Consider the following 24,311-nt stretch of genomic DNA (forward strand, 5'->3'; position numbering starts at 1 on the left):
TAGACCAAAATAAATTATAACTCTCATATTTATTGAATACATTTAATGTTTTTGCTATCGATGAATTTTGATTATCTAGTGTAGAAGGGCAAGGAGCGCTCCTTCGACCACGTTCGTGGCCGTTTCGTTTCCTGTTTCTTTTTTTTTATTTTTTTTATTTCTTATTCCTTAATTATTTTTTATTCCTTAATTATTTTTATTTACATTTTTGACCTTCATTGATGTTTCCTCCACTTCATTAAATTATTTTTTCTTTTCTAATTTCTCAATTTAAATATTCATTTCACAAATACATCCCTATTTAAATACTATTATTACAATCCTCTGTATTTGACCAATTTTTTTCTTGTTTTTATACTAAAATAATTTTCTCAAAAATACTCTTAATCAAACATTTTTCTACAACTCATGTGCACACCTTAATTAGTTTTTTATTTGATTTATTTTTAATTATTTTTATATTTAAAGAAAAAAATACTCATGAAATAATTATTCTCAAATATGCCCTCACTTAAGCATCTTTTTCTTTTTCATATGTACACCATAATTAGTTTTCTATTTAATTTTATCTTCTATAAAATTGAGTTTTATTTTCATAATACAAATATAATATTATTTTTGTTATAACTAAAAATAAGTTAGCGTATTCACCATTTTAAGTACTTTTAACTTGAATTATTTAAAAAATATAGTTGTTTTTTATTTTAATTTTTTTTTTTTTTTTTTGTGAGCCAGTATGCGCGAGAAAAGAACAAGCATCCTAAAGGTCAACAATTGGCCAATGGTCAATCATGTTGGCTGCTTGGCCTAGCAGTGAATCACCCTAATCATAATTGATATTCAATGAAAAACAAATTTTCACTTCTAAAAAACAATTCTTTCTCTCACTTCAGAATTTCAAGGATCGGCTGCTTTGAAATCTTGAAGATTATCCGACGTAACTTTGAGGGATTTTCTTTTTTTTTTCTCTGATATATTTGGGGGATTTAGAAAATTGCAACCTCTTCACAACGTTGGCTTATTGTATCGTTATAATGTGTTCTTTAAACCTTTTAAGTTTAACAATTTACCTCTTTAAACTTAAAAATGACTAGCAAAGCTTTGTCAATTAATAATGATGTTAATTCTTTAATTGACATATAGTTTCATATTTTTTATTTACAACAAAGTTATTCTATTTTGATAAAACTTAATTAAAGATCTCACCCCAAGAAATTTGGGTTAATATTGATAAAAAGACCTTTAAACTCAATTAACAATTCATAGGCAAATCACATGTTAATTTCTGTCAGAAAAAATTAATACTGTAATCTATTAATGGAGGTGGTTTGCTACACATTTGTAAGTTTAATGGGTAAATTATCAAAAATAAAATTTCAAGGGTACATTCCAACTGAGTTTAAGAGGCAACGACGCAAAACCCCCAAATAAAATAATACATGTTAATTGATCCGTCAGGTTTTTTGTTTTTTTGTTTTTTTTTTTATCCAATGTCCGGAGTTTACTTTTTTTGTTAGAGATTTTGTACGAGTCAAGTCAGTGGCTTCCAATAGTTGCCAAAGAAAAAAAAAATGAAAATGAAAAGAAAAAAAGGTCGGATCATGTGTGCTGGTAGAAGTCTAGAAAAGGCTGCTTTACTAGTTTTCTCACGCGTGCGTAGATGTTTGTTTTTTATATTTATTTTTGATTTTGAATAATAATTTATAATTTTTTGTAATATTTTTTTTTCATAAAAAATACACGTAAAATAAGAATAATTTTAAATTATGATTCTAAATTTATGAACTAAACATCCACGTTACGTGATTCATAAGTATTCAAATCCATCCAAGTTGTTAACGTTTCTACTACTTAAACCAATGACGCATTTGAGAAAAACACTAACAACAAGAAAAAGGCTTGCAATTAGACAGTGAACTTCATCCCATCTAGTTTATAGTTTCAAGTTCAACGACTCATCTTTTTTCGTTACCTCCATCCACCTAAGAGAATGAAGAAGAGAATCTTATGGTGGCATATGAAAAATATATAATTTTTAAATCATCTATTTTTGTTGTCATATTTTTCTAATCTACTGCAGTTCAAATATGATGATAGTTATAACTACGTGCTAACCCTTCCACAAAAATAAGAAAAATATTTTATAATTAAATTTTATATGGGAAGCCAGCCAGCCACTATTGACCTACATTTTCCACTTCGCCGTTCTATCTATATCCTATACATATACGTAGCGCAGCAAAAGTTGTGTGTCAAGCTAGTACGAATTTTGTAAACGGTTCCAAGGACTAGTATAGTCAAGTCCTTTAATGGTTTGACCACTGATATTTTTTTTTTCTCTCTTTTTTAGTTGCTGAAATTTGATCAACTGATTAAGCATGAATTTTGTTGAGCCTAAGGACCAAGACAAACAACTTTATGAAGAAAAAAAAAAAAAAAAAAAAAAAAACCAATTGCTAGGATTATTCATCACTCTCTTCACTTGTTCCTCTCACTACATCTTTGTCATCATGTTTTAGCCCATTTAACTTGAGGCGCCACTTGGAATTTGTTGCGGGGTAGAATTAATGCATACATTATTGGTTGTCGTAGCCGTGGACGTCGTATGGAGCAATCTTGGTCGTTTTAACAACTTACCAAAACAACCAAGATTGTATGATAAACTATAAAGTTTGATCACATTAGGAAAAGAAGAAAAAGGATACACGAATTATTTGTTTATTTACTCTTTTTTTTCCTCTAATTCTCTTGGATGTGTTACAATTTCAATGTTATTCTCTTCTTTGCATTTATTTATTTATTTTCTATATGGTATATTTTGAGAAATGAATTAATTAGCATTATTTCTTCATTATTTTTATTTGAACAAAATGGATAAAAATTGGATGTCATCCAATAGAAGATCACAACTTTCCCTAAAGTACTATATAATCAATTTAAGGTCTGACTTGAATTACTTTTTACACATTCACATTTATTCTTACTAATGCCTTCATTATTTACTTGTAGTTATATGGAAAAGACATTTATATGCAATAAGACAATTCATCCAATCTTATGTGTTTTGATTGTGTCAAATATAGTTAATAATAATCAAATTATGGATCAATTTGTTATTTGTAATGTTGGATTTGGTAACTACTAGGCCCCGTTCACTTCGCTGATTCGAGTTTAGAATTCGAGTTGAGATGTGACTTTATGTGAGAGTTTTTTACTGTAGAAAAACTCGAATCAGCGAAGTGAACGGGGCCGTCATTGTGTAGTTTGTAAGTTGGATAGGAGGACATGGAGTTTGATGTTTTTTGATTGTACATTTTATGTTTTGAATATATAAATTCATTTTTACTTATTACATAAAGATTTTTGTTTTAGTATTATTCAATTATGCGCATTTATTGTATTTTTTTTTTCTAGAATTATGAGCTCTTTAAACGTAGCAAAATTTCAATAATTGAGTTTAAATATAACAAAATTATTGAAATATTATAAGCATAGCAAAATTTTGATTAGGATAATAACTATGTTATTTTTGTTATATTTATAATATTTTAAAAATTTTATTAAATTTCACCTCAAAGTATGACAGCGTAATTATCTCTAGAATAAATTACTAAATATGCCTAGGAGCAAAATGTATTTAATAATTGGATGATAAATAGCTAAATGTCGTTTCAATTTTTAAAATTCAACCTGCTTTTTATATCGCTCAAATACCCACTTGTTAGCCCATTTTAAACATTCGAGACAGACTACATTTAGGTCTCGTTCATTTTGTTGGTTCGAATCATAACTTAAGTTTTTACTACAATGCTCTCGTTCATTTTGTCGGTTCAAATCATAACTCAAGTTTTTACTATAATGTTTTCTCTCAAAAAAATTCAAATTTAACTTTTTTCACTACAGTGTTTTCTCTTACATAAATTCACTTTTCAACTCGGTTGATACATGATTTCTTACTATCCTTGTTCAAGGCCCAACAATCGCGTCCCGTGACGCAATTGAGCTCGCTTTGTGGACCAAACCACGCTCAGAGAACTGTGTGGTCGTGGTTTGGTGGGCCATGTGTGATCACGTAGGCTTGTTTATCATTTAATTCGGTTTTAATTTAAATCTCGGTCAGGGAGTTTTCAAATTAATCGGATTAAAGATAAATGGATGATGGAAAATTTTTGAAAGCCTACCTCTCGTTCTTTTGGAAGCCTAAAATCCTAAATTCTATGCCTTAGAATTTTCCCTACTTCTATTCGGTTTTAATTTAAATCTCGGTCAGGGAGTTTCCAAGATTTGAATCTCGTCGTTTTGACTCCAAAGGCGGCATATATCTAAGACTTCTTCTATCCGTAGCAAACATGCCTAATGGGGGCTTTTTTTATGGCAGGTATGTCTTTCAGAGCACTTATTTGCTTCTAGGTATGCCTAATAAAGCCTTTCTCCTTGTCAGGCATGCCTCCTTCAGACTCTTTCGGAAGCTCGTCTGTCAGATTAACCTCATTCAGAGCAACTTGGTGTCATAGCCAATGTGACAGATGCTTATCCATTCTCGTACAAACAATCTCTGACAAGGTCTGACACGCAATTAGACCTCCAAAAGAATATTTTAACGGAGCACAAAGTTGAGTCAAACACACTTGAGAGTTTTAGACTTGGGTAAGCTCTATGTTAGCCTAAAATCTGAAATTTTACCTCCAAGTCTTTTTATTCTCGGACCATATCTTTGTCAACCTGTAAAGGCACATGATGACCTAACTCCAAAGGGAATTGCGTGTGCAGGTCTCCATTAGGGCGCCACCAATAGGCCTTCGGAGTTGCCACCATGAATCTTTTATTCTATTTATGGCCAATCTATTTGTCAACTCCGGAAAGATGATAGATGGCTTTGCTCCATTGGGATTGAGTATGCAAACTTCCATCAAAGCACGACGTACGGGCCTCTGGAGCAACCACTAAAACGCCACTATCTTCACCTATAAATATCCCTCATCCTCCTCATTTCAGTCAGGAAGGGAGTCAAAACTCTTGAGAAATCACTTCACACTTTCTCTCTTACTTTGAGGGATCTTCTTCAAGTCTTTTGCTATACAGACTTCAAGTTCTTCAAAATTTGAAGGGCTGCCAAGTTTCTAAGTGTTGATAGCCATAGAAACTCTTCAATAACTCCCCTCGATCTTCTTTCAACTATCATTCAAGAGTGTTTGAAGTTTCTTCGAGCTTCTTCTGGAAACACTTACGCCCTCATCTTCGGAGTCACTCTCAGTCGCTGTTGGAGCAAGTGTTCCATACCACACTCTCACTCTTGAAGCAGCATGTGCCTGCCTTCGGAGCGTCTCTCCACTAGAGCATTATCCACCTCCACAAGTCACATTATTGCCCTTCATCAAGCCTTATCCACCATACGAGTCATCTTCGCTCTTGGAGCAGCCCGTGTCTATCTCCAAAGCACCGCTCTATCAAATCCCCATGCAGCCTTTGAATCTCCTCTTCATCAACTACGTGATCACACCTTCCACCACTCTTCATCTACATAGTTCCTTATATATATCTTTTCGAGTTCTCTAACATTTTGTAAGGGCATTTTGGACATTCGGCAACAAAGTGGGTCCTAGGATCTGACTCCTTCGGTTTCTTCAGGCCTAACCGTCCCCACATCTCCATTGGAGGTCCTTCCAATATCATCTACTTCGAGGACCGCTAAGTACTCCGGCCATGTCGAATCCGACTTCAACTAGTCATATACTTATGCGTGTCAACTCTCGATATGTCATACCTCTTAGATTTATTAGACCCCGATAAATTCTAATTAAAAACTTGAATCAATAAAATGAATAAGACCTCAATCATTTAAACATCAGTTTTTAACCGACGTTTATAATGGTGTGAAAGGGGATATGAATTTTTTGGTAACTGTACACTTTTGACATTTGGAAACTGTCGTCATAAAAAAAAAATTTGATTTTTAATGTTGCTCAATACAACGTCGATATAAAAATCAATGTTAAAGAATATTAAACAACAGTTTTTTTACCGACGTTAGACATCATTGTTGTACTAGTGAGCCCATAATGTGTACGCTACCTACGACATAATGTCTCAAATTATAGCTTCTGTAATCACAAATGAGAAATTATGGGTGCGTTTGGAATTGGTTCCAAAACGTTTTTATTTTCTGTACGAAAATGAAAATGAAAACGTTTTTAGTTTCATTTTTGAATTATTTCTAAAAATGCGTTTGGTAGTTTTATTTAGAGATTGATTTCAGTTTTAAAAAAAACTGAAACTGCGTTTGGTGGTTTAATTTTTGAAAACATATAATAATATATTAAATAAATAATATTATTAAATATATTAAATATATTATATATTAAATATATTAAATAAATAATATATTAAATATATTAAATAAATAATATGTAGTAAAGAAGGGAGAAACGAAAAGAACCCATTCGTTAGTTTATGTTTTTTTTTTCCTTTTACCGCTCGAGCTTTCTTCGCTTTCTTTTGAGCCAAAATGTGGAAGGTCGTTCTTGGGTCTGAGGATTTGGGGGCTTCGTTTGTGTTGCCTCCAAATCTCTGAAGCAACGAGGAGGAACTCCATGACAGAGTCGAAGCTGTAGATGATGCCATAACTCTCTCTCTCTCTCTCTCTCTCTCTCTCTCTTAATGGATTTTAGACTATCTTATCTATTTCCTTCCTCCCTTCGCTGCAGGCCTACAGCTTTTGAGGAAGCAAAATATGCCCGGGAGGGCCGGGATACTTGTTTTATGTTTTGGCCTCTGTGAATATCAGAAGTTACGAATTTTACCCACTTTGAGTTTCGGAATTTTCACTTGTTTCCTTGTACTTGTTCTTAATTATTAATTAGCATTTCTAGAGCTATCAGCCTATTAATCACTATCAGACCCAAAATCCTGACTTTTTTCGCTTCACTGGTTTGAATTTGATGATTTTGTACATTTTTATTTTAAAAAATGGTTTAGAAATTAGAATCCTTGCGGTTTAAAAAAATTGAAGGCAACAAGAATGAGCTTTTGTTCGTGTTTGGAACCAACGCGTTTTTGAAAACAGTTTTTATGTATTTTGAAATGCAAAAAATGAAAATAAAAACGAAACGACGTTTATTTAGTAAATGTTTTAAAAACGAAAACAATGAGAATAATTTTTGTGAATGAATTAAAAAACAGTTAAAGTTGTTTTCAATTTTATGTTTTCATATTTTAGTACTAATCAACAATATTATAATATATTAATTAATAAATATGATTTTATTTTTTTATTATACTCAAAATAATATTTTAAAAAATTAACTAAATATAATTTTAAAATCGGTCTTAAAGTAATTTTTAAAACAATTTTATTTTTACTTTTAATTAAAAATAAAATTATTTTAAAATCACCTATTAATTTTGCATAGAAGTCTTGATAATGACCGAGACTAACTTTGACTATCGAAAATAAAAAAAGGATTTTGACTAAGCATCTCAGCGTAAATCTCATCATCTGATCCAAACAATGTGTTCGGACGTTTTCTTCGTTTTCCACGATTTGAATAAATTACCCCCTTAAATAATGCTTCACATCCAGCTCCAACCACGATTTTACACGAACAACCACGTTCTGGAACAAAATATTCGGTAGACAAACAAAATCCAATAAAATAATATCTCCCAACGTTTATCCCTTTAAGCGTTATACTCTAGTGAAAACGTTCGTCACTATGTTTTAAAACTATTAATGAGTATCCTATTTTTTTTATTATTATATACCTATTTCTCTATTTAATAATGAAAATTGACTTGTTACATTAATAATATAAAGAGTAAGAAAAGAAAAATAGACTTTTAATACCATTGTATTCATTGTCAAAGCACGCCAAACGTGAAACCAAGATGGTTTGGTTGAAAATAGGAACTTGCTTTCAGTAATACGGTAATACTCCTAGAGCTTTTCTTATGTTGACAAGTAATCCCGGAAACTCTTAATAGAGGGCAAGTCTAGACCAATTGAAACCCGTAAAATTTTTGACAAAATAGATTTTACCTATGTTGCACAAAGTATTCTCTTTCACCTCCTTAAATCGAAGAGGATAATCTGGCGAGGATCAGTAAGAACAAGTGCCAACCACCAAATTTGCAACCGAAGTTTTTAATGTCGTATGATTATTAGGGATGCTCCAATTTCGTCAAATCACTTGCCGACTCGTTGCAACCAGTTGATAGCCAACTAGTTGAACAAGATCGCCCTTTGCAACATGTCTGAAAAGCCAATTCAGGCTAGTACTCATCGAATAGACAATTTACAACAACTGAAGCCCGATCAAGATCAACCTAATTACTTTCTTTTTTTTTTTTGTTCATAAATTCTACTTCTCTTAAAAAGCATGAGTTATTAGGCTTTAAAAAAAAAAAAAAAAACAATGAAATTAACGTAAATTTAGTACTTGTGTCGTCACCTGAATAATATCATCTACAATTGACGAGAAACTCCACTAAAAATTCAGAATTGGGAAGGGGACCTAACTTATCACTCACTAAAAAGTAGTGCCAATAATCTTCTAGTAGTATATAGAAAGAGATATTTACGTCAGAGGTCCCCAAACTTTGTAATCTTTGGCATTTGAATCCTCATTTTAAGAATTTAGACATTCAACTCCCCAAACTCTTAGGGGAATTTTTAAAAATGCCATCAATAAATTGACACTTTTTTTTTCTATCAATATTTTTAAAGTTATCTTATACCACTAATAACCTATAGGTTATGTTTTCATAACCAAGTTATGTTTCATAACCTGCAAGTTCTTTTCATAACCTGCTAAATATCTTTTATAACCTACAGATTATCTTTTGTAACCCGCTGGTTATCTTTTTGTATCCTACAGATTATTTCGCGTAACAACATCAAAATTTTATGTAGTGACATAAATAATATAATTGAAAAAATAATGGTTAACTTAAAATTTTCTCCATAGTCTTACTTCGTTTACACGATTAGTCTACATTTCCATTTTTTCCGTAAATTTCATAAAGATGTATAATATTTTAAGACATTTTTGCACATTCAGGCCCCAAAAAACATTTTTTTTTTTTGGTATAAAGGTCCCCCAAAGCTTTTTCTTTGTTTATTTTTATTCATAAATAATATAATATGCTCTAACATAAAGTTAATTATGTTAATTAATTGCCAAAAAAAAAAGATTGATCCTAATTAGGAAAACACGAAGTTAAATATGTAAATAAGTAACTATAATGCATAATTAGTTGTCCAACTAGATGCATTAGCGTGTAAAGAGCAGGTAGCTAGAATGGGTGTCATTGCAGTTGTAATTTGGAACCAATTTACTTAGAGTACAATAGAATGGATATTCATATATTTATAAGGGATAATACTCAAAACACCCCCTGCATTTTGTCTAAAAATCACTTTTGCCCCTTTTATTATGCAAATGCCCAAAACACCCTTCAGTGTTTCTAAAGCCATACCCAAAATACCCCTAGAGCATTTAAATTTTTGAAAATATCATGACTACCCTTCTTAAACTATATTAAATGTTATTTTAGGCATGATTTGACAAAAAAAGTTGAATAAAAAAATTTAAAACTGCTCAAATAAATATTTCAACCAAAGAAATACCTCAATTATTTTGAAAGTTCTCAATTTTTTAAGATTGATTTTATTTAACATTTCGGTTTAATAAGTTTTAAATAGTATTTAATAAAGATTGGGAAGGGTAGTTTTGGTATTTTAAAAAGTTTAGTTGCTTCAAGGGGTGTTTTGGGTATGTTTTTAGAAACAAGGGAAGTGTTTTAAGTATTTACATAATAAAAAGGACGAAAGTGAAATTTTGACAAAATACAAGGGGTGTTTTCTCTATTTATAAATATCTTGTGTTTTTTCCTTTATGATCAATCTTTTGTGTTACTACTTAACATATTTAACTTTAGGATTATTCTCACTAGTGCCACTAAACTTTAAGGCCATTCCCAGTTTATCCGCTAAACTTTATAAACTCACTTTGCATTCTAAACTTTGAATTGTTCTCATTTAACCTTTTTTGTTGCATTGCTGTTAAAATCAGACGGGAAAAGAGAATGTTAAGTGTGGTCATATGGTTTTCATCTAAAACAAAAATATCACGTCTCTCTTTTTTCTATAAGTTTTTAATAGAAATTACAACAGACTTAACTCGAAGTTCGTGGAGCAAAATAAGAGCTTTTAAAGTTTAGAGAGCAAACTAAGAATGACCCTAAAATTCAGGGCATTAGTAATAATAATCCTTAACTTTATGCTTGAACATACTAACATAAATTATGGACAAAGAATAACAAGTTATACTTAAACAAAGGAAAAAACTTTTGTGGACTTTTCTACCAAAAGAAATATTTTAGGGACCTGAGGTGGAAAAATGCCTTAAAGTATTCTATATCTTATGAGATTCAACAGAAAAAATGGAAGTGGGAACAAACAGTGCAAACAAAATAAGGGTTTGGGGACCTGAATGTCCAAGTTTGGGGGCCTCTGGCTCAAAAATCCCATTTCAAAAATATATGTACGTCTATGTGATTGGGCCCCCTTGACATTCAGAGTTGAAAAATAATATTTATCCCTATAAAAACCCATACTCGTAAAATGGTGGGTCCAACTAGGTTGAGTCCCAGTTAGAGGTGAAGTTAGGGCCGGGCTGGGCCTGGGCCTGCCCTAAATCGGAGAGGGATAACCAAGCCCAATCCTGAAAGGCCGGCCAAAAATTTTATAAGGTATTTTCAGAAAAAACTTTAAAAAGATGGCGTTTGGGCCGGCCCGGCCCAACCCGAGTAAACTTTTGGGCTCGAAACCTTGGCACGGCCTAGGCCAACAGTGACAGACCTCGGGCCGGCCCATTTAGTCCGGTCTAAACTTACAACTCTAGTCGTAGCTACACTTAATGGGACCTACCTTATGTGAGTAGAGGGGTATTAACTCTATCAGAATAAATACGGGTGTTGTTCGGAGTTTGGGTCTGAAAGAAACTTTTTGGCACCACCAGATGGTGCTAGTACCCGGTTCAATAGCCAAATATATTGTTAGGGTATAGAGTATAAACTAGTGGCATTACAGAAGACAAAAATGTCCCCGCGTAAAGAACGAAACAATAGTGATTTTTGGTTACTTTTATCTTTAATTTTCTCTGTCAAAAGGACATGGAGGATAAACGAAATTAACACATGTTACAGGATTTTGGGTTGCTATGCTACAAGGGTATATAAAGAGTTGACAGGAACCATATCTAGTATTGGATAACATGATGACGTAACCAAAGTTCATACATTACCATATGAAATGCATCATATTTGGTGGGAGGTGAGTTCCATTGAAAATGCCTCTGGACCTATAAAAACAAACAAATGAATAAATAAATAATAAATAAACGAATTTCACAGTTATTACGCAGGTCATTCCAGTGACTTGTACGTTCAGCGAAAAAAGTCTTGTTTCTTTAAATGATGACAAATCAGAACATGGTGCATCAAAACTCTTTAAACAAGAATGCATGTTAACGTTTTGGAAAATAGAAATTCTGATCACGAAAAAAAGAATTCTCGAAGTTGTGGGGGAAGGGCTCTTACCTTAATCAAGTTTCTATGAAGTGCAAGAAACTCCTCGTCAGGTATGTTCTGCAGAATTTGTTTAAGCTGATAGACATCACTCTCCTTGACTATGATGGAGAATTTTCGCCAATCAAGAATGTCGTTGAATGGCAGGTCATAATAATTTGATAATATGACTGCAAAAGAAATAAAATCAAACTAGCTTGGTTAAGACTGAAGAACAAGAGAATAAATAAAGGGGATTCAATAAAAAATATTTAAAATAAAAAATTCAGAAAGGCAATTGAATTTCAATATCTGCAAGGCTTAGAGAGCAGAATTCTATACAATCTGCAATCTACATTCCTCCACTCCGAAAAGCAAAAACTAACTGACCAGTCCGATAACATTGGTTCTTTGATCATGTAGCAAGGCTAGAACAAACAAGGATGAGTACAATTCCTTGATTACATACGTGAATTAAATAGTTGTGCATTTTGTTGACCTCAAACTTTTTATTGGGCTAAAACAATCCTCTGCAGCACTGTTTCTCTTTGCCACATGCTAAAAAGTTACTTGTAAATAAAGTTGAAACAAAAAATTCTACGAGGCTTGCTTAATGGTAGCTGATCTTGTAAGTAGTTACCGAGATTATAGAGTCTAAGGGAGTTCCCCCTATAGACAGCAAATCCTTGATGAAGCATAATAAAAAGCCAGGTCAGAGTGTAAGACTTTGTTGCCCTGAACCCTAATCTGTGAGCACAAGCCACCGTTCTTTGTCTGAATAAAATCCTAACCCATCAATCCAATACATATGCATACGTGTATATTTTAAACGAGGGCTCACTTCCAAACCATGAATATAACAAGACAAGACATGTTATGATAGAGTCCGGGAAATAGCCTCCCCACTACTCCTGCACACCGACCAAGGTTCATAGCAGAAACCCAATAGCTGGTTTTACCTTGCCTAATCTGTGTCTCCAAGTCCTTGGATGTTGGGATTAATCTTCACTGTACTGGGCAGGTTAAAGAATTTCAATTTTTCTACTGGGCCAGAGAGAGAGTGATCTAACCGGTGTCTTTACTCTTTCATAACATTTGCATAAAAAACTAGTGCTCATTCCAACAGCTAAAAGAGTCGCAAGAGAGAGAGAGAGAGAGATAACTTGTTTATTGTTTCTAACAGGTTTTTAACAGCTAAAAGAAAAAATTCTTACCAGGAATACACCCATAATGTATTGAGTCAGCTATCCGAGCACTGTTCACCTGGGAACCACCGGGGCATATGCAATACTTAGTGATGTAAAATCTCTTTTGGTACAACAAATCCCCAGTAGCTCTGTTGATTCTGTTGTTCAATACATAAAGGTCTGTGTCATTTTCCCAAACTCGTGCCAGTATAACACGAATTTTAGAGTTCCGATGACCAGCCCAAAAACCAAGCATTGTCCTGAAAAACATGACCAACTTTAATAATAAAATTGAACTGATATTGTTAGGTTACTTCAAGGAGTAATGAAAATATTGAGCACACAATTATAAACTGCAAGATTCAAATTTTAGCAAGTCAATAACACAGGCCACAAAAAATAGACAGTAAAACAACAACTGGTAAATTAAACAAAAGAGCCAAAGTGCCCAATACACGTTGATTAATTAGTGAATAATGTGTGGCAGAAAGAAATCAATATTGACATTTTTGCTACTCTTACCTATTCTCCACATCATTCCCTCCAGCTGGAAGAGCAAATGGCTGCAATACTTGAGGCAGAGCAACATCTTTATGTGGAATAAACCCGACATCATAACTTGGAGAGCATACAACTCGGATTGAATTCTTTACGAGAAGTGGAAGACCTTCAGTCGCCCTCACACCAACATCATGACAAGTGACAAAAAAATGATCTGCACCTAAGGTTCTATTCCAGTAAGGATATTTGGAGATTAATCCCTCCACATAACTCTGGACAATTAAAGTCATATTCTCATAAGATGTTCCCTGCACAAATTAATAAAAGATCATAAACCAGTACAAAAAAGATTTAAGTTCTCGAGAAGAGTGGGAACTTCTTATTAACAATAACTCATCAACGGCCAATTTACATGCTCAATTAAGTAAACTATTACCAGACACCATGGACGCTCAAGAAATAAAGCAACCTCAGATTTTTTATTTTTTATTTTTATTTTTTGAAAGGAAACGATAATATTATTAAACTGAAAAAGGAACACTAGAAAGCAGAGGGAGAGTTTTCCTCCGACAGACCGTCAAAAATACAAATAATAAGCTGAGAGCTGAAACAAAAAAAAAAAATTTGACCAAGCTACAGAAAAGGAGACCAATCCCTAACCAAATGTGAAAATAATGGCCGACCGAACTCCTTATCCCCATGTTAGATTCTTATGTTAGGTGGAAAAGTTAAGTAAATACGCATAAAAAGATCAAGGGCACGAAATCCATAGAACACACAACGAAAGACATCCTTGAAAAGAAAGATGGACAAAAGAGAAGCAAAGCATAATTAGCAAAAGGAGGATTCAATATGTATTAAAAAATGATGAATAAGGAAAAACCATAAAAATATACAGATTGGACCCAGCAATGGCTCCAGATGCGTCTAGAAATAAACAGAGCTTATAATGAAACATAACTGATGAAAGGCAAAAAAAAAAAAAAAGGGTTAACGGCTTTGAAGATTTCAGATTGCCTACCTTTGTCCAAAGAATGTTCCAAAATAAGCATAAAAAAAGGTGTTCACAATTACTTTAGATCTTTTTTTTTTTTTTAAGAAACGAGAAAATTTTATTAATAAAAAAAATTACCTTAGATCTTTTAAATTTGAACAATTGCACTCGTAAAACAGAACCTTCGATTGAAATGAGAAAGGAAATCAGAAACAGGAGTGATATCCTGTATTCTAGTTAATACTATAGGAGACTTTTGTTCTAATTACTCCATTATTGCAACAATACTACCTAAACGGTAAATATACTGTCATATATATATTTTTATAAAAAACAAAACCTTTATTGATGAAAATTAATCAATACAAGGTGACGGGAATGAGAGATCCTCAAAAGTGAAAAACCAAAAACAGTTTTGACAAGAAACAAAAAGCACAACAACTCTCTAAGTATCAATGACTCAACACATCCCTCCAACTTAAGAGAATTAAAGATAAAGGAAAATGCTTAAACTCTTTATCTGTAGAAGCCCAAAGCGAAGCCAGGAATTGAGCCTTTTCAAACAGATCAGTCTCTTCGAAATCTTTGTCCTAAAAAATTCATTGGTTTCTTTCCAGCCACACCACCCAAAGAAAATTGCCAACATCGTTGTTTTCCACATAATCTTCCCCTTCTAGCCATTCCATACACTCTTAGATCCTCCTTCAGTAGCGAAGTACAGCACTTAGGGCTGACCCAGTGAAAATCAGCTCCTTTAAAAAGACGAATCCAATAACCCCACACAACCCAACAATGCAAAAACAAATGATCAATGTCTTCCCCATTTTCCCTGCATAAAACACACCAATTCGGCGAGAGGAGCATATGAGGATGTTTCAGTAGGACCAGATCACCCGTATTTAATTTCTTCCAATAACACAACCATGCAAAAACTTTTAACTTAATGGAACGCAAGTTTTCCAAATGGAATCACTAGCATGAAAAGGAATAAGATTTGAATTGGGGACATCAATTGAGGAATGAAAAAAAGGAAGCACAAGTGAAACCCTCTGCATTGGGTATCCAAATCCTCTTATCTTCCACCTGCGCCTTGGAGAAAATGTCTCCAAGACACTGGACAGCTCAGCAAACTCCTACAACTCCCTTTCCCATTGATTTCTTCAAAAATTAAAATTCCAACTCCACCCTAAGAGCTCAGAAGATATAAAAGCTATATTGATTTTGGAATTTCCAGAATTAGAGAGGCTAAACAATCTAGGAAAGGTAATAGCCAAAGGTTGATCACCCACCCAACAATCCTTCCAAAAACGAATTTTAGAACCCTCCCCCACTTCCCACTTAACCTTTTTCAAGAAAACAGGGGGACCTTGAGAGATGAATTTCAAAGGACTTGATGACTTCCATGCGTAACCGGATTTGAATCCCAACAATTCGGATGAAGCCCATATTTGCATCTGATGACTGTGGCCCAAAGGGAATCCCGCTCCAGTGGAAATCTCCACAACCATTTCCCCCAAAGTGCTTGGTTTTTGCGCAGAAGATCTCCAATTCCTAATCCTCCATTTTTCTTGCTTAAACACACCAATTTCCAAGCTACCAAACAGTCCACTCTTGAGTCCTTTTCACCATACCAAAGGAAGTTCCTCATCCTTTTTTCCAACAAATTTGCAATAGAGGCCAGGAGCTTAAAAATGGAAAGGTAATAAATAGGAATATTCGCAAAAACCGATTGGATCAATGTAAGCCGCCCCCCTTTTGACAAAAAGCCTTTCTTCCAATCATCCAATCTTTTTCCAACCTTGTCTAAGACCGGCGTCCAGAATTCCTTAGATAATGGGTTTCCACCCAACGGAAGACCCAAATAATTTAGCAGCCACTCGCCAATGCCACAACCAACAATGGCCGCTATATCCCGCACAACCTGGACTTCGATGTTTATACCAGCCACAATGCTCTTATTCATTTTGATTTTGAGGCCTGAAAGTGACTGAAAATCTCAAGAATTGCAGCAACATTTATGAAGTTTTTCACAATTAGGGAAAAGCAACGTGTCATCCACAAATTGCAAGTAGGTTACCATCATTCTTTCATCTCCCACCATGAAACCTTTAACTAAACCCAGACCCCAAGCTTTTTCAAGAAGACCCTAAGGGCATCAGAAACTAAGGCAAACAGAAAAAGGGATAACGGATCCCCTTTCTAATACCTCTGGTTGCACCAAATCTCCCTCTTGGTTTGCCATTGATCAGAATTGACAAGTTAGCATATCTAAAACATCCATTCACCCACAATCTCCATTTATCCCCAAAACCCTTCATTCTCAACACAAAGTCCAAAAACGTCCAATTCACGTGATCGTAGGCCTTCTCAAAATCTAACTTGAACACCATTCCTTCCTTTCGCTTTTATCTATAATCCTTAACAAGCTCATTTGAACCCCATCCAAGATTTGTCTTCCTCTAATGAACGCACTTTTAGTCTTTGAGATAGTGGTCCCCAAAACTACCCTAAGTCTATTTGCCAAAACTTTCATGAGAAATTTGTACAAGCTTGACACTAGACTGATTGGCCTGAAATCTGTCACCTCAAGAGAATCAATTTTCTTCGGAATGAGGCATATGAAAGTGTGATTCAAAAGAGTGAGATTTTAGCTAGGCTGGATTGGTTGGATATATAATAAGAATGGGCAAATGGTAAATGAACTTTCAGTTAATACAAACTCAACTTCGCTAAAAGAATGGATAAATAGTTTATAAACTTTCAGTCAATAAAAACTCAACTTCGCATGCATATCCTAATTCCATATCGATACATCCAAATTCTTTCTTGACCCAGTAGCGTTCTTTGTCATTGAATCTACTTTAATTTCCTAGAAATTAAAACTTTGATTAACCTCACTGAAGTTCATATCTCCACATCCATACCTTTTCAGCAACACAAACACATCCGGTTATCAAAAACCTTTATCACCCTCTTTCACTGAAAAGACACTTCGCAGTACACAAACAGAGCAAATCTTTCGGATTTCTCAGATCCAAAAGTTTATATTGTTACTAGATTACAATTTTCTCAAAAAATATGAACCAGAACCGAACCTCGTACCTTGCCCCGCATTTTATGGCAGGAGATGGGAATGAAGAATAGGTCGGCTTGATCCGGATCCTCGGTGCGGAATCGGCTCTCTCGAATGTTCTGGAAGAAATACCCCTCGCCCGCGTACTTCCCCGTGAGCTTCCTCGGCGTCTGATAAAAGGTATTCGGATCTCCGTCGGGATATATATACACCTTGAATTTCCTCTCCATCTCCCCGTAGTTCAATCGGAAAACCTCCGGTGAGTGGAACACGCCGGAAATCTCGTCCTTCTTCTCTTCCTCGGCCACATTCTCCGTTTCCACTTTCGCAGAAACCTTCAGAAAACAAAATAAATAAGAACAATCGAAGAGTAAAACGTCGTAGAGGTAGAAGAGATTTTCCTTACCAAAGTTGTGGGGCTCGGGTTCTGGAGAGGGGATTTGAGGGATTTGAGGGAGAAACAGATGAAGGAGATTAAGCTAAGGACGGCGAGAGTGAGAAGAGAACGCCGAAACGAGCAGAAAGCGGAAGACGGCGGCGACTGAAACTGCTTGCCGCTGCTCATCGCCCGTGATTTTCCCGGCGACCTCACCGATTGAGTGAAGGAGTAGAGGGAGATTTCTTTGTCGCTTGGATTTGGTTTGGCGATGACTGGTTGATTGCTTCTGATGCCTTTTGCACATGCAAAGAAAATTACTAAAAACTAAAAAAAGAGTTCCTTTTTACTTTTTTGAGTTTGGTGGGACAACCGAACGTTAAAATTCTCATAAATAATTATATTTATTTTTTTTATTACAGTAAAATATTTTTATATAAAAATTTTATTTATTTTACTAATTTAAATTTAAATTTTAAATGTTATTATTTAAAAAATTCTCAAAAATACTCATATTTAATTTTTTTTATTATAATAAAAAATTCTCACATAAAGTCACATCTCAATTAGAATTAAAAACTCAAATCAGTGAACTAAACAAGCTTAAAGTCACATTTCAACTCAAATTAAAAACTCAAATCAGCGAACTAAACGGATACAAATTATGACCCGTTTGGTAATATTTTTAAAATCGTTTTATTTTTTGTATAAAAATAAAAATAAGTTTATTTTTAAAAAAATTTAGACCGATTTTAAAATTTGGTTTAGTTAGTTTTTTAAAAAATTATTTTTAATATAATAAAAACGTGAAATTGTGTTTGATTATATTTATTAAATTTTATTTGAGTATATGTAATTAATAATTTTAAATTAAGATATAAAGTAATTAAAATCACTTAACAAATAAAAATTAATATATTAATCATATAATAATGGACATCATCAGTACATTAGTAATTAAACTATATATATAATAAATTAATATACTAAATAATTAATAGTGGATTATAAGTAATTATTATGTTGGTAACTTATTTATATTTAGAAGTTTATAAGTAATTAATTAGTGTATTAATTAAAAATTATGAGTATATAAATAATTTATTAATATTCTATTTATTAATTAAATAATTAACTTTTAATCACATAATTAAAAAATCAATTATTAATTACTAATGTTTATTTAATACTCTATTATTTAATATATTAATTGATCAATTTTTTATTATTAGTTTTTAAATAATGATTAATTACTAATTATCAGTTATTAATTATTATTGATTAGTATATTAATAATTAATATTAATAATATAATATTAATTGTTAATTGAGCAATTATTCTTTGTTATTTATTTATCAACTATTTACTAATTAATAGATTATAATTGATATAATATATGATTGAGATATTAATTATTTATTTAATTTTTAACTAAATAATTAATTACTATTTATTATTTATTATTTTTATTAATAAATTATAAATTTTAATAATAATACATTAATATTTAATTAATAATTAAGTAATTACTTTCTATTTATTAGTTATTAATCATACTATTTATTAATTATTAATTATTATGTTATATAATTAGTAATTAATAATAATTATTTAAGATAATATTGTTGATAAGTACTAGAAAATGAAAACGAAAAAGGGAAAACAACTTTAAATCGTTTTCTACTTTCTTCACAAAAACCATTATCATTGTTTTTTTCTTTCGTTTTCGTTCTAAAAATATTTGCTAAACAAACGTGGTTTGTAGACCATTTTCATTTGTGTGCCCCAAAACACGTGCGGATTTCAAAAACAACAAAAAATGATATAGCTAAAGATGCTTTTGACACCCTGTGTTTTTTTATAGTGATATAGTGAAAGACATGCGAAAACGTTTTTAAAAACATGGAGCCAAAAGATAAATCTGTCGGCATTATGGCCTTGGTTTCTCGCGGAGCATGAGAACAAGCTTGTCTCTACTTTCTGCATAATGCTCACGAGGTGGAACTATACATAGAGGTCCGCAAAAAATAAATAAAGGTAGCAAACTCAAAAAGAGGGAGAAATGAGAAGTGGTTGCAAGATGAACATAACCACATTTAGAAAGTGGATACGGACACACACTTACTCCAAGGTTCGCGAGTCAAAAAAATGAAGGTGTGTTAAAAAACTTGTTTAAGCTAGTTAGAGGACCATCATTGATGGTAATGAAATACACTTCATACTTATTAAATAGATATACCTTCTACACTTAAGGAAGAGATGAGAAGCACTCGGTCTAAAATAGTGGTGTTAGTTATCGTACTGATGCTATGTATGTTTCGTCCGTAAAAGACAAGAATCTCGTATATGGAACAATGACCTACTATGGTTTTGTGGATAACAATAATTATGTGAAGGTTGATAGTGACGGAGCTACGATGATTGACTTTCAAAGATTGGGCTACAAGAATCATCCTTTCATTTTCGCAACGCAAGCAAAACAAGTTTTCTATACAACCGATCAAAAAGATTTGGAGTTGTCCTTAGTTGTTCCTATGAAGCCAAGAGCTATTCATGATGGAGATGGGGATGATGATGATTGTGTTGGTTTTCAAAAATTTTCATAAAACTTTGAGATAGTCTATAGATTACATTAATTTATGCATGAATAAATTAATCAAATTAATATATTTACATAGCAAACGACTATGACGATAACTTGGATTCATTGACCACGAACGTTCCTTGCTTCAAGCTAGTTTAGAACATCCGAATCTTTCTCATCAATTCCTTGAATCTACGAAGACGTGTGTGGGCACACCTGAAACAAAACGGGTTCAAGCTAATAACACTCAAGTTTTTCACAAACACCAACACATGCACAACGTAGAATTTAGAGAAAATTTTCCTTTGCACACACTCTATAATTCGGCCACTATAGCTATGAGAGAGCAAAAAAAATTTTCTCCAATTATCTATAATCTCCTATTTATAGAAAAGTAGTCAGATTCCCACAAGAAGACTAATCTTTATCTCCAAGATAATTATCTCCCACTTCTAATTTAATTTTTGAAACAAAATTCACTTTCCATTATCCACATGTTAGCCGGCCACCATAGGGAGATTGCTCCCTGTAGTAGGCGCATACTGCAGGTAAAGAATGGGTAAAATTCTATATTTATCGTGCAGTCCAGTTTTGACTCAAATTTAAATTCCAATTTTAAGTCAAATTTAAATCAATATGAATTTCAAATTGGACAACTTATTAAATAAGCCAATTGGATAACTTGGAGAGTAAAGAACTGAATCCTAAAAGGATTCACAATGTGCTAGGCGTTCACACTATGTGAACACCTTCACGTGTGTGTTTCAAAATTCAAATTTAAACATAAATAATCACATATTAAGTTTAGAATGCAAAACATAAATAAAAATGTAAATTTTTTACCCATCCTAGGCATGGGCGCCCCACTACGCAGGCCGGAGGCCTTTCGACAACGTTTTACATTTTTACCATTTTTTGCAGGCATTTCCAGAAAAATATAATGATCGTGTCTGACAAATTTCATAATTATTTGACGCCTATTTTAATTTATTTTATTTTTTAAAGATAAAAAATGAATAAAATCATAAAAAATAAAATATTCATCAAAAAATGGTGCCACTTATTGCATTAATTCCTAAAAATAGTATCTTAATTTTAGAATGTAAAAAATAAATAAAAATGTAAATTTTTGACCCATCCCGGCTCCTGGGCGCCCTACTACGCGGGGCGGAGATTTTTTGACAGTGTTTCACTTTTTTTGTCATTTTATGATTCCATTTTTTGCAAGCATGTCTAGAAAAATGTAAGGATTGTGTCTGCAAAATTTCATAATTGTTTGACATTAATTTTATTTTATTTTATTTTTCAAAGATGAAAAATAAAGAAAATCATAAAAAATAGAATATTCATCAAAAAATGGTGCAACTTATTGCATTAATTCCTAAAAATGATATATTAATTTTAGAATATAAAACATAAATATAAATATAAATTTTTGACCCATCTCGTCCCCTAGGCGCCTCACTACGCGGGCCGGGGGCTTTTTAACAGTGTTTTACTTTTTTGTCACTTTTTGAGGTCATTTTTTGTAAGCATGCCCAGAAAAATATAAGGATCATGTCTGTAAAACTTCATAATTCTTTGACGTTATTTTAATTTTGTTTTATTTTTCAAAGACAAAAAATAAAGAAAATCATAAAAAATAAAATATTAATAAAAAAATGGTTCCGCTGGTTGCCTTAATTCCTAAAAATCGTATGTTAATTTTAGAATGCAAAACATAAATAAAAATGTAAATTTTTTACCCATCCCAGCCTCTGGGCGTCCTACTACGCGGGGTGAGGGCTTTTTAACAGCGTTTTATTTTTTTTTTTGTCATTTTTTTGAGGTCATTTTTTGCAGGCATGCCCAGAAAAATGTAATGATCAGGTCTGCCACATTTCATAATTGGTTGACATCAATTTTATTTTATTTTATTTTTCAAAGACAAAAAATAAAGAAAATTATAAAAAAATATATAATATTCATCAAAAAATGGTGCCGCTTATTGCATTAATTCCAAAAAATCGTATATTAATTTTAGAATGTAAAAACTAAATAAAAATGTAAATTTTTTACCCATCCTAGCCCCTAGGAGCCCCACTACGTGGGCCGGGGGCTTTTTGACATCGTTTTACTTTTTTTGTCATTTTTTAAGGCCAATTTTTGCAGGCTTGCCTAGAAAAATGTAAGGATCGTGCCAGCAAAATTTCATACTTGTTTGAAATCTATTTTATTTTATTTTATTTTTTAAAGATGAAAAATGTAGAAGACCATGAAAAATAGAATATTCATCAAAAAATAGTGCTTCTTGTTGCATGAATTTCTAAAAATTATATATGAATTTTAGAGTGCAAAACATAAATAAAAATGTAAATTTTTTACTCATCCCGGCCCTTGGGCGCCCCACTACGTTGGGCAAGGGCTTTTTGACAGCATTTTACTTTTTTTTTTTTAATTTTTTGAGGTCATTTTATGCAGGCATGCCTAGAAAAAATATAAGGATCACGATTGCAAAATTTCATAATTTGTTGACATTTATTTTAATTTATTTTATTTTTTAAAGATAAAAAATAAATAAAATCATAAAAAAATAGAATATTCATCAAAAAATGGTGCATCTTGTTGCATTAATTCTTAAAAATAGTATATTAATTTTAGAATGTAAAACATAAATAAAAATATTAATTTTTAACCCCTCCCGGCCCCTAGACTCCCCAATACGCGAGCATGGGGCTTTCTGGCAACGTTTTACGTTTATCTGTAATTTTTTTAGGCCATTTTATACAATCATGCCCAAAAAAAGTAAGGATCGTGTCTGTAAAATTTCATAATTATTTGACATCATTTTTATTTTATTTTATTTTTTAAAGACGAACAATGAATAAAATCATAAAAAATCGAATATTCATCAAAAAATGGTGCCGCTTATTGCATTAATTCCTTAAAATTGTGTACCAATTTTAGAATGCAAAACATAAAAAAATATAAATTTTTTACCCATCGCGGCACCTAAGCGCCCCACTGCTGCGGGTGAGGACTTTTTGATAGCCTTTTACTTTTTTGTCCTTTTTTTAGGCTAATTTTTTTAGGCATGCCCAGAAAAATGTAAGGATCGTTTCTGCAAAATTTCATAATTGTTGTACGTCAATTTTAGTTTGTTTTATTTTCTAAAGATGAAAAATTAACAAAATCATAAAGAGTAGAATATTCATTAAAAATTGTGCAGCTTTTTGCAGTAATTCCTAATTTTTTTATTAATTTCAGAATACAAAAAATAAATAAAAATATAAATTTTTGACACATCTCGGTCCCTAGACGCCCCACTACGCAAGTCGGGGACTTTTTAACAGCGTTTACATTTTTTGAGGCCATTTTTTTGCAGGCATGCCCAGAAAAAGGTAAGGATCATGTTTGAAAATTTTCATAATTGTTTGACGTCAATATTATTTTATTTTCTTTTTCAAAGATGAAAAATAAAGAAAATCATAAAAAATATAATATTCATCAAAAAATGGTGCCCCTTAAAAATTGTACATTAATTTAAGAATGTAAAGCATAATTAAAAATATAAATGTTTGACCAATCCCGGCCCTGGGCGCCCCACTACGCGGCCAGTGACTTTTTGGCAGCGTTTTAATTTTTTTTAATCATTTCTTGCAGGCATGCCCAGAAAAATATAAGGATCGTGTCTCTAAAATTTCATAATTGTTTGATGTCAATTTTATTTTATTTTATTTTTCAAAGATGAAAAATAAAGAAAATCATAAAAAATAGAATACTCATCAAAAAATGGTGCCGCTTATTGCATTAAATCCTAAAAATTATATATTATTTTTAGAACATCAAACATAATTAAAAATAGAAATGTTTGACCCATGCCGGCCCATAGACTCCCTATTACGCGGGTCACGGGCATTTTAACAATATTTTACTTTTTTGCAATTATTTTAGGCTGTTTTTTGCAGGCATGCCTTGAAAAATGTAACGATATTATTTGTAAAATTTCACAGTTTTTTTATGTCAATTTTATTTTATTTTACTTTCTAAA

The 24,311-nt window shown here is 32.4% G+C and overlaps 1 protein-coding gene across 1 annotated transcript; it reads right to left on the minus strand.

Annotated features, from left to right (window-relative positions):
• Positions 1-11,130: 11,130 nt before the first annotated feature.
• LOC21409430 (probable glycosyltransferase At5g03795) lies at positions 11,131-17,993 on the minus strand. Its single transcript, XM_024177165.1, has 6 exons — positions 17,727-17,993; positions 17,350-17,655; positions 13,275-13,561; positions 12,780-13,012; positions 11,599-11,756; positions 11,131-11,360 (listed from the first exon to the last, which is right to left on the minus strand). The coding sequence occupies exons 1-6, from the start codon at positions 17,883-17,885 to the stop codon at positions 11,259-11,261; spliced, it is 1,245 nt and encodes a 414-aa protein (XP_024032933.1). The 5' UTR covers positions 17,886-17,993; the 3' UTR covers positions 11,131-11,258.
• Positions 17,994-24,311: the final 6,318 nt, after the last annotated feature.

The sequence above is a fragment of the Morus notabilis genome, unplaced genomic scaffold, assembly GCF_000414095.1.
Source record: "Morus notabilis unplaced genomic scaffold, ASM41409v2 Scaffold184, whole genome shotgun sequence".
Lineage (NCBI taxonomy): Eukaryota > Viridiplantae > Streptophyta > Magnoliopsida > Rosales > Moraceae > Morus > Morus notabilis.